Source organism: Diaphorina citri, unplaced genomic scaffold (assembly GCF_000475195.1).
Source record: "Diaphorina citri unplaced genomic scaffold, Diaci psyllid genome assembly version 1.1 scaffold4339, whole genome shotgun sequence".
Taxonomy (NCBI): Eukaryota; Metazoa; Arthropoda; class Insecta; order Hemiptera; family Psyllidae; genus Diaphorina; species Diaphorina citri.
In genome coordinates this window covers 16,964-28,700 of record NW_007381738.1, presented here as the reverse complement: position 1 = coordinate 28,700, position 11,737 = coordinate 16,964, and the positions used below count along the sequence as shown (strand labels likewise).

At 40.0% G+C, this 11,737-nt stretch overlaps 1 protein-coding gene and 2 long non-coding RNA genes across 3 annotated transcripts in view; 2 read left to right on the top strand and 1 right to left on the bottom strand.

The window, feature by feature from the left end:
• Positions 1-1,244: 1,244 nt before the first annotated feature.
• On the top strand, positions 1,245-2,330 carry LOC113472215. Its single transcript, XR_003394631.1, has 2 exons — positions 1,245-1,306; positions 2,139-2,330. It is a non-coding gene; the product is annotated as an uncharacterized LOC113472215 (long non-coding RNA).
• Positions 2,265-3,186, bottom strand: LOC113472216. The gene is made up of 2 exons (XR_003394632.1): positions 2,827-3,186; positions 2,265-2,666 (listed from the first exon to the last, which is right to left on the bottom strand). It is a non-coding gene; the product is annotated as an uncharacterized LOC113472216 (long non-coding RNA).
• Positions 3,187-10,091: 6,905 nt separating this feature from the next.
• LOC103520974 overlaps positions 10,092-11,737 on the top strand; it is an 11,900-nt gene continuing 10,254 nt past the window's right edge. The window contains exon 1 of the mRNA XM_008486075.3: positions 10,092-10,360. Coding sequence (XP_008484297.1) covers positions 10,181-10,360 — 180 coding nt within the window. The 5' untranslated portion in view covers positions 10,092-10,180. The remainder of the gene's footprint in view (positions 10,361-11,737) is intronic.

Sequence of the window (11,737 nt, the reverse complement as noted above, 5' to 3'; positions counted from 1 at the left end):
GACCTCAGATTTGGATTTTTCACAACTTTCTACGTAGAAACCGACCTTTTATCAAAAATATTTTCCCAATTGCAACTTCTCCATTATACAGTGAGCCAGCCTAGTTATCTTGGTTGTGGTAGTGCGTCTGCCTTGTAAGCGCTAGGTCACGGGTTTGATTCCCTCCCCGCCTGGATTTTATCCTGAACGGATAAGGTTAAATATTTGCACATCTATAGTCACGTGATTTAGATAAAAGTTATGCCAGTGCAAATTATTGGCAAAGGTCGGCGAAGTAAAAGTTTGATAGCGGTTTGACGTCACTGAATAACTACACACTACAAAGGAGGATTGTAACAAAGGAAGGCGATAAGCTATTTAAGGCGCGTTTCGCACTGAGGTAACACGTCGCAAGTAGCAAGTCGCAAGATGCTACTGCTTACGTCCTGAATCTTGTTCAAAGGAACATGAACTTTCACATTGGAGTAACAACTAACAAAAACAGCACAAGAAATTGATTCAAAAAATAATTTTTCCCACAAACAATCACAAGTAGCAACTAACAAAACTCCAGACTGTTGGTGTTGAAGTAACACTGTTACTTGTTTCCAGGGTTCAAGTAGCAACATGTATCCTCAGTGAGGAAGGTTTCATTTGAAATAATGGTCTGGTCTTTGAAGATGCATGCTACGTAGCATCTTGCGACATATTACCTCAGTGTGAAAGCCGCCTAACTCTCTCTTCTAGCACTGTTGTTGTTGTTGTTGTTGTAGTAGCGGCTTTCGCTATAGCTGAAAGGTGATGGAAAAATAGAGAAAACATCTCTTCTATCAGCCATACACCAGGGTGATGGTCTATAGCCATGTTTAATTGGCTCGTCCTGAACCGCAGTCAACCATCGTGAGGACTTGTGCTTCTTCTTTTCAAGCAGAGAGAACCCTTTGAAACAATCAGTTGTTAGGATTAGGTGTTCTTTTCCCGGTTTAGTCGGACAGCCAGACGCTAGTCTACTCTCTGTTTAACGTCCCCAAGGATTGTAGGTTCATATTATAACAGCTTTTTCCAAGGTTTGATTGGGGAAACTGTAACAACGGAGGTTATCGTCCCGAAATCCAAGAGAGAAGGAGGATAGGATAGGAAAAAGCCAACCGTTCCGAGAACGAAACCTTATCTGTTTAGACTTTAGGACGAGGGTCAAATATTGGCTGGTGCGAAAGATCATTAAGGGTCAAAGAAAATCAGTTGAAAACAATAAAACGACCTACGCTACGTAGGTACGTGCACTTGGATCCTGTTCCAGAAGTCGGTGCGACTGAGTGAACGACAGGTGAGTTGTCCACATACGAGGACAAGTGTTACTTGTCTGTAAGCAAAATATCTCGAGAACGGTAAAACTTAGAGTCTTGAAATTTGGTCGAGTGGCCCCCTGTCCACATTTGAGACCGAGTGCCAAGTGTCCACAAAGGAGGAGAGTGTCCACAATTGGGAGCGAGTGTCCTCAGATAGGGATGAGTGTCCACATATGGGGACGAGTGTCCTTAAATGAGGATGAGTGTCCACAAATGATAAAGAGCAGTTGCTCTTACTTGGGTGAGGTTTCTAAGACAAAGAGTAGAAAAAAATTAGGACCAACAATCATATTTTTTTTTCTTTTTCTTCTATGACTTCTAGATCCCGAGATAAACCGATTTAGAAAATACCGGTAAATCTTGAACTTTGATGTCACGCATACGCTCCAGTACGCTATGACGTCATAGTATATGTCTCATTTCGATTCGTTTGTGTAAAAACTTATTAGAGCGAAAATAAAGATATGAAAATGCACTTGCACAAATAGGACTACTTAAACTACCCTTTGTTGCTCTAAGCTCTAATGAAACGAAAATTTCAAGATCTCCCTGAAAAGGCGCATGCGTTTCTGCTCATTTCGTAAACTTTGACGTCACAGCTTTTTGAACTTTTTCATCAGAACGGGAAATAAAAATGAAATTTTCGACCTTTTAAGTGTACTTTTTCGGAGTTTTGACCGCAGATTTGGATTTTTCAAAACTTTTTACGTAGGAATCGACCTTTTATTCGTAATTTTACCCAAATGCAACTGCTAAATTTAAAATAATAATTATCTAACAACCTCTTTTTCTTCTCTTTCCCCTCCGCAGTTGAAAGCGTTTCGGTCGCTGAAGTCTATCGAGGAGGGTACAGGGTGTTCCTGTAGTCCGTGCGACGAGCGAGGTAAGGTGGTCAACAACTACCGGCCCCCTCTGCCCCTCGGAGAACGCGTCCTGCGTGAAGCTGGATCATTCTGAGGCCGGCCAAATTGTGATACACCCTGTTTTGTCTTCCCGCCCCCCATTCGCTGTTACCGGAACTGTCATGGCTTTTCTGAAACACTCTATATGGAGATACTGATAAATGGCTTTTATGAGACACGCTGTTTGGAGATACGGATTAGCATGTAGCCCTGTATTGAGGAAAATTTTCTTGTGAAAAGTTGGATTTTCCTGTAGAAAGGGTTATTTTCCTTAAAAAGTTAGATTTCCCTCTAGTAAGGGAAATTTTCTTTATACCGGAACTGTCATGGCTTTTATGAGACACGCTGTTTGGAGATACGGATTAGAATGTAACCCTAGGAGATTTCCCTCTGTTAACGGAAAATTTTTCTTTTAAAAATGGAAATTTCCTTGTACCTACTAAGGGAGATATTTCTGTTCATATATTTATACCGGAACTGTCATGGCTTTTATGAGACACGCTGTTTGGAGATACGGATTAGAATGTAGCCCTGGGAGATTTCCCTCTGTTAAGGGAAAATTTTTCTTTTAAAAATGGAAATTTTCTTGTACCTACTAAGGGAGATTTTTCTGTACATATGAGGGAAATTTTCTTTTAAAAAGGGAAATTTTCTGAAAATTGGTATTCCCCTGTAGAAAGGGAGATTTTCTTGTGAAAAGTTAGATTTTCCTGTAGAAAGGGATATTTTCCCCTAAAAAAGGACATTTTCCTGTAAAAATGGAGATTTCCCTTACCTATAAGGGGATATTTTCCTGTATTGAGGGAAATTTTGTGTTATTTTTACCCTGAGACAGCCTGACTGTAGGATTTGTGTTAATTTTACGCTGGGACACCCTGTTTTTGTCTTCCACCGTTCTCTGTGTTACCGGTTTAAAAATGGCGCTACTTTACTGAATCACTCTGTATGGAGTTTAAACTCGTGGATAAAAGGTGAAAAAAAAAAAAAAAAAAAACTAAAAAATGTACTGAATTGTTTCAAAAGGTACTGTGGTTTTTCAAAAGGTACTGAATTTTTTCAAAAGGTACTGAATTTTTTCAAAAGGTACTGAATTTTTTCAAAAGGTAGGTACTGAATTCTTTCAAAAGGTACTGAATTTTTTCAAAAGGTACTGGGTTTTTTCAAATGTACTGTATTCAGTACTATTCTACTGAAGTCTAAGTCCATCCCGAGGTATTGTTGGCGAGTGCCAACAGAATTAACCAACTCCAACTAAAATGCCAGAAATAACCGCTAGGTCGCGTTTTCGAGCCTCACCCGGGACGAACTTTATCCTAAACAGATAATGTTCGTTCTCGGAACAGTTGGCTTTCTCCTATCCTGTCATTCTTCTAATTTCAGGACGATAAAGCTCCGTCCATAATTGCAGACCTCAAACTGTAACTAAGTTTCCTCTATCCAACCTCTTTTTTTCTTCTTCTTTTCAAAGTCTCCAATGACGGCTGGCTTTCTCCTATCCTGTCTTCCTTCTCTCTTCGATTTCGGGACGATAAGACCATAGCAGTTACAGTTCCCTCTGTCAAAGAAGACAGAGGGAACTGAAGAAGGAGGGTAGGATTTTTAGGGACAGAGAAGGAGGGTAGAATTTTTAGGGACAGAGAAGGAGGGTAGGAGGGACAGAGAAGGAGGGTAGGATTTTTTTTTCTTTAATGAAGTAATTTTCTCTATTTTCAGAATTGACTGGAGGACCTCTGCATCACAAATATCGGCTTGAACAATTCCACTGTCACTGGGGGTGTGTTAGTAACAAGGGCTCTGAACATACTGTCGATGGAAAAGCCTATGCTGGAGAGGTAAGCATGGAACAGAATAGAATAGAAGAGAATAGAATTGAATAGAATAAAATAGTAAAGAATAGAATAGAATTCCACTGCCACTGGGGGTGTGTTAGTAACAAGGGCTCTGAACATACTGTTGATGGAAAAGCCTATGCTGGAGAGGTAAGCATAGAATAGAATAGAATGGAATAGTAAAGAAGAGAATAGAATTGAATAAAATAGAATAGAATAGTAAAAAATAGAATAGAATAGAATTCCACTGTCACCAGGGATGTGTTAGTAACAAGGGCTCTGAACATACTGTTGATGGAAAAGCCTATGCTGGAGAGATAAGCATGGATTTATTTTCAGTTCAATTTCGTACACAATTGAGTACATTTTTGGTTTCAAATTTGTCCCATTTTGGTGCACTATTCAGTACACATAGGTACAATTCAGTACATTTTTTTCCAATTTGTTCACAGCTCCATCTGGTCCATTGGAACTCGGACAAATATTCCACATTCGGAGAGGCTGCTGGTCAACCTGACGGTTTGGCCGTCCTAGGAGTTCTATTAGAGGTACTAGAAAAAAAGTACTAGGAATGTATTTCTGGATCCGGGAAAGCACCAAATAGTAAAGACAGGATGTATCGAGTTGAATACCTAGGTAATAAAGTAGTAATGCTCTGTTAATGCTGCAATAACTATGAAGAGGCTCTGCCAACACCATTCGGCAAAAGCTAAAGCCGCTACAACAAAAACAACAACAGGCTCTCAGTTTCACCAAGGGAGGGAATCGAACCTGCGAACTAGGACACACGAGACAGGCAAAGCTGGCATCTGGCAGTGAAACTGAAATTTATATATTCGATACGGAAAAAAAATTGAAAAGGAAATCCGACACATCCACTAATTCGTTATGCTTAGCACATTGCATACTCAAATAGTTTCACGGCGTTCATACAAATTAGGTACCTTTCTTCTTACTATGTACCTAGTCAGCTTGGTTTTGGATGGTAGCGCGTCTGCCTGGAGAAGCGAAAAAAAAAAAAAAAAAAAAACAACAACAGCCTAGTTGTTTATGTACCTTGGAGGATAGCACGTCAGCCTTTGTAAACGCTAGGTCGTGGGTTCGATCCCCGCTTGGCAATAAATCAGAGTTTTAACCAGAGAAACTAAATAAATAAACCTTATTATTATTATTTACGTAAAACCTTGTTAGCTTGGAAGGTAGTACGTCTGCCTTGTAAGCGCTAGGTCGTGGGTTCGATCCCAGCTTGGCAATAAAATTTATTAATCTGATTTGGTAATCTGATTTAATCAGAGTTTTACGGAAAACCTTGTTAGCTTGGAAGGTAGTACGTCTGCCTTGTAAGCGCTCGGTTGGGGTTGGGGGTTCGATTCTCGCTTGGAGCGAACTTTATCCTGAACATAATATAAGGGTGGTTCTCGGAACGGCTGGCTTTCTCCTATCCTCTCTCTTCAATTTCGAAACGATAATACTTTCGATTTTACAGTTCCCTCTGCCAGCCAATTTTTCTTTTGAGGCTTTTTTTTTTTTTTTTTTTTTTGCGGTTTCCGAATTCCGCGAAAACCACGAACCGCAAAAATTCGAGTAGTAGTCGATTATACTTAAAATTTAATATAAAAAACGAATATAAATAAAAAAAATGGGGGTTCTCATTTAAAAAACCAAAGTTGGCACCCGATTCGCGGACTTCGTGAAATGTTTCGCGAATGGCAATAGTGCCAAAACGGGCTTTTTTGTTTTTCGAAATTTCAAACAGGCTCCGAGAAAAACAATTCAAGCATAAATTCTGGGACACCCTGTATATGCAAAGTAAATAAAAGTCAAATAAATAATGGTGAAAAATGTGCTCTTGTGGTGTAAATTAATCAAAAAAGCAAACAACAATGGTAATGAAAAAATTACAATATAAATCAGCACAACTTTTGAATTGCATTCAGTTGTTCCAGTCATATCGCTAGTGAAGGTAATAGTAAACCAACCTCAGTGGTGCACGTGAGCGTCTAACTGGTAACTGGAGTATAACCTGCACTGAGCGAGACTTAACACTATCCAGAGGCGTTCTCTATCATCAAATATACGAGACCTGCTTCAGATCATTGTACTGGGATAACGGAGGGTCTGTTCACCTGCACTGAGCGAGACTTAACACTATCCAGAGGCGTTCTCTATCATCAAATATACGAGACCTGCTTCAGATCATTGTACTGGGATAAAGGAGGGTCTGTTCAGTCCTGTCCTGTTTGGGCAGAATAAATAAGTACCTACCCATCAGGAAGTATTTTACGGTCTTACAGAAAATAAAAGTAGAACTTTTTTTTCGAATTAGGCGCTTTAACACTTTTGTGATAACTAAATCATATGGTAGAGGTTGAGGTGTGAAAGTAGAACTTTTTTTTCCGAACTACGGCCAAACTTTACTACGGCCAAAGTCACCAAAATCCCAACAGAAAAAGAAGAAGGAGAAGAAGCTAATTCTACAACCCACCCCTTCATTCTAAGGAAATATTTTGCGGTCCCACGAAAAATAAAAGAAGAAGATCTTTACATTCCGTGTACGGCCAAAATCACCAAAATCCCAAAAAAAAATTGAAAAGGAAATCCGACACATCCACTAATTCGTTATGCTTAGCACATTGCATACTCAAATAGTTTCACGGCGTTCATACAAATTAGGTACCTTTCTTCTTACTATGTACCTAGTCAGCTTGGTTTTGGATGGTAGCGCGTCTGCCTTGTAAAGTTGTAAACTGCCAGCCTAGTTAGCTTAGTTGGTAGTGCGTCTGCCTTGTAAGCGCTAGGCCGCGGGTTCGATTCCCGCCCGGGACGGATTTTATCCTGATGGGATAATGTTCGTTCTCGGAACGGCTGGCTTTCTCCTATCCTGTCTTCCTTCTCTCTTCGATTTCGGGACGATAAAACCATAGCAGTTACAGTTCCCTCTATCAAACCTCTATTTAAAAAAAAGAAAAAAAAAGTTGTAAACTTTAGGTCGCGGGTTCGATTCCCACCCAGGCCGGATTTTATACTCAAACTAGGCTTGCATGCCGGAGGTCCCTATTTCGATTCCCGGTGGGGTCGAAGTTTTTTCGGCTCTACCTATGCTTGGAGTTTGGGGTGCACTCAGCCTCGTGAAGACAATTGAGTAGCTACTTTATTCGAGTAGCGACCAGTGGTGGCATTAACAGTGCAAAAAGATTATTGAATTATGGGAATTGTTTGCAAAGGAGGCACTTGGTAATGCTCTGATATCTACAAAGTTGTGATATCTGATATCTACAATATTCTTCTTCTTCTTCTTTTTCTTCTTCGCCTTTTCCCGTGTACAGACGGGGTCGGCGTTTTCCGTCAGCCTCTCGATTACCCCTAACTAGGGTGATTGCTTTGGGCTGACATTTGGTTTTGGCTACAAATTTTACGAGTGGATGCCCTTCCCACTCAACCTTTGCTATTTCTTTAGCAAGGGAACGTCAGGCTGGTATACTCCCTGTTTAACGTCCCCCAGCCAGACTTAGTTGGTCTACTTCCTGTTTAACCATGCTCTGATACAAAGTTGTGAAAAAGCTCTCTGCTTTACCACAAAGAATTTGATCTGTTTCCTTGATGAGGTAATGAGTCTAATCTTGGGGTGAAACGAAAGATCACAACACAAATTCGAAATAGACAGTAACTTTTTTTGGAAAATACATACCTACCTAATTATATTTCAAATTCTTTAATTTTTTTGTCAGATTTTTCCTTGATCGATTTTTCCTTGTGTGATGCTCACTCCAGGCTCCAGACTTTTATCACTGATGGCCTTCAACAAAAACAGTTTATTTTCGGTACAAACAGATTGCAAAAAGAAATGATTTTCGCAAAATCCTTTCTTATTGCACACCTAGACCAAAAAAGGAATATTCCTACCAAATTTCAGCTTTCTAGGTGTTGTGGTTCTTGAGATAGAGCGATCAGTGTGTGAATATGAAATGTGAATGAGTGAATGGATCTTGTTTTTATAATATAAGATTTGTAGTAAAGCATAGAGCTTTTTCACAACTTTTGTAGTCTCCTTTACCGTAATTCTGCCAGCCTAGTTATCTTTGTTGGTAGCGTGTCTGCATTGGAAGCGCTAGGTCGCGGGTTCGATTCCCACCTGGGTCGAACTTTATCCTAAACAGTAAAGTTGCAATCTCCCAACGGCTAGTTTTCTCCTCTTCTGTCGTCCTGAGTTAGAGCGAAGAATGCCTTACTGTGTACAAACAGATGGATCTCATTTTGAACAGCTTTTATAAATTTGTTTGTTGTTGTTGATTGTTGTTGAAATAGTTAAGTGAATAATACAAAAACTAAAGAAATAATTAAGAAATTGTTTTTCTTTCTCACAGTGTACAGAATTTTTGTAGAGCAAATTTTTTCGAGTGAATACATTTTTTCAATTAAAATTTTATGCTGATTCCAAAAATTAAATAAAAAATGGGGGTTCCCATAAAAGTGACCTATATTTGGCAAAAATGGGCCGCTTTGCAAAAAAATTGCAAATTTAAAAAATGCCATTTTAATCATCAAAATTTCATCTACATGATGCCGTTTATTTCATTCCTTAATTCCCAGCCGTTTCTGAGATATAAGCGTGGTTCGCAAATCACGAACCACCCTGTATATATATATATTTTTTTTTCAAGAAAAAATATTTAGGTATATTCAAGGCGGGTTTTACAAAATGCTTCAGTAGGAGATTTCAGAAAGGGGATTTTTTTTTATCATTCAATTTTCTCAAAAAATTCCAATACATTTTTTGGTAGGTACTTTTATAATTAGTCCAGCCTAGTTAGCGAGGGTAGCGCGCCTACCTCGTAAGCACTAGGCTGCGGGTTCGATTCCATTCCGAGGCTGGTTTTGTCTAATTATCCTTCTTTCTTCGATTTTGGGAAGATAAGACCTCACGAGCTACAGGTAACTTTATCAAACCTCTCTCTCTCTCTCTCTCTCTCTCTCAGAAACTTTGGGTCTCAAATGTTGTGATGATCGGATCCCAAAAGCCTTCATTTGGCCCGGGTTGGCATATCTACCCCTCATTGGCAAAACCCGCCATGGAAGTTGTAAATGCCACTCCAAGAGAAAAAGGCAGACGAAAGCTTTGTCTGAAAAGTTCACTACAAATAAAGCATTCCAAGAACATACCTATAAATTACCTTTGTAAGTTAGATATATATACAACAAACAGTACAAGTAGGTATCTAGATACATAGATATAAAAATCTGGTGTGAACATCACACGACTTTCCTTATCCTATTGAATGGTGCTTATTTGGGTGTTCTGTTGTAACATTTACAGTATCTCTAACTGTTTAGTCGCTATAGCTGAAAACCGCCAAAAAACGGTCGAAATCTGTCCAAAAGCGGTCCAAATACCGACAAGCGCAGCAACCATTTCAACCACGTTTTGTGTTGCATCCTTGTCACATTCGTGAAATACATACCAAATTTCAAGTCTCTAGATCTTACCTTTCTCGAGATATTTTGTTTACAGACAGACACACACACGGACCAATGGCTGAAACTTTGGATTTAGGCTCTAGGGACCTCAAAACGTGTTTTGACACTAAAAACTGACCATCGAAAATTTGACCCGATTACATTACTTTCCTTCCTATAGGATAAGGAAAGTAAAAAGGAACAAACAAAAAGAAATGTGATAATTTCGAACTGGAATGTAAAAAGAGAATTCTTGAAGGTCATTTCCAAACTAGATTGTATTCTAACAGACCGCTATATTATGTAAAGAATAGAGGGAATGTCTAATGTCTATTCCACTTACAGGCTCCTTTCCCCCCCACCACAAACTCATTGTTATCCCGTGCTATAAAAACCTAACTTTATCACATCCTCTCTTCACTTTCAAGTCAGTGCTTGCTCCGACAGGCTCCTTTCCCCCCCACCACAAACTCATTGTTATCCCGTGCTATAAAAACCTAACTTTATCACATCCTCTCTTCACTTTCAAGTTAGTGTTTGCTTCACGTGCTATAAAAACCTAACTTTATCACATCCTCTCTTCACTTTCAAGTCAGTGTTTGCTCCGGTCATATCGCCGACAACTAGTGCTAACCCGATAACCAGTACAAAACCGAACACTAGCGCAATGAAATCCATCATCCTCGTCTCCCTTCTGGCCCTGCTCTCCAGCGCCACCTGCGACGAAAACTCCACTCTGCCCGAACCGGTAATCCAATACGGGGCTACCCGCATCATTGAGGTACTTACCGTCATTGACACGGACCAGTTGAAAGAAGTGTACGAAAAGCTGCCCCGCAGTAAAAACCCGGCGCCACCTGCGACGAAAACTCCACTCTGCCCGAACCGGTAATCCAATACGGGGCTACCCGCATCATTGAGGTACTTACCGTCATTGATACGGACCAGTTGAAAGAAGTGTACGAAAAGCTGCCCCGCAGTAAAAACCCCGACCTGCCTACCCACATCGGCCGAGAGTACGCGTTCATGATCACGACCAAGAGTAACGTCAACTCCGGACAGGCGACTGCGGATCTGAATATCAAGGCGATCGTCGGTGATACTATTAAGTGGAGTGGTACTTCGGAATCCAACAATATTGATCACTCCATTATTATTTACGACGTGAAACACTCCTCCACATCGGCCGAGAGTACGCGTTCATGATCACGACCAAGAGTAACGTCAACTCCGGACAGGCGACTGCGGATCTGAATATCAAGGCGATCATCGGGGATACTATTAAGTGGAGCGGCACGTCGGAATCCAACAATATAGATCACTCCATTATTATTTACGACGTGAAACACTCCTCCCCATTGGTAGGCCAAATCGCGAGAGATCTCTACACGAGTAGCATCGTCTATCCGAAGGAAAGCGACATTAAGATCACAGCTACTTCGGAGTACAAGGCGTTTAAGATTACAGGTAAGAAAAGAAAAACCTTTGAAGCCTTTCATATTAATCAAGAAAAGAATTCCATTAACTTTAAAACCGATTTAGGGAACACTGTTTGCATACAGGTAAGTGTACCATTTATTCGACCACCTAAAAAACGTACCATTTATTGGCCCACCTCAAGGCGTTTAAGATTACAGGTAAGAAAAGAAAAACCTTTGAAGCCTTTCATATTAATCAAGAAAAGAATTCCATTAACTTTAAAACCAATGTAGGGAACACTGTTTGCATACAGTTAAGTGTACTATTTATTCGCCCACCTAAAAAACGTACCATTTATTGGCCCACCTGCCCACATTTATTTTTCTAATTTTTGTTTTTATGACTACAATTTTTGAATAGAACTGGTTCGATAGCAGTCTTTAAGCCCTTTCTTTTGATGAAATTGGATCTTGAAAAAGTTCGTCCAGTTCAGACTTATGTGGCGTATGGTACAGGTGGGCCAATAAATGGTACGTTTTTTAGGTGGGCGAATAAATGGTACACTTACCCTATCTTCTCCATTCTCATTCAACTGTTCTTTGTTTTATTTTTAGTCTTAACCTCTGTTCGAGGTCGGGTAATCCTGAGGTACCGTCCCTATGGTGCAACAGTGTTCAACTTTACCACTCTGCTCTTGTTCGAACTTTACCATCAATGGATATGCCTTTGGGCGTCGACCCCCTTGACACGTATTTTTTCCAAGTAAGTGCACTTATTTACCCCTAAAGTTCTATTAATTTGTCTG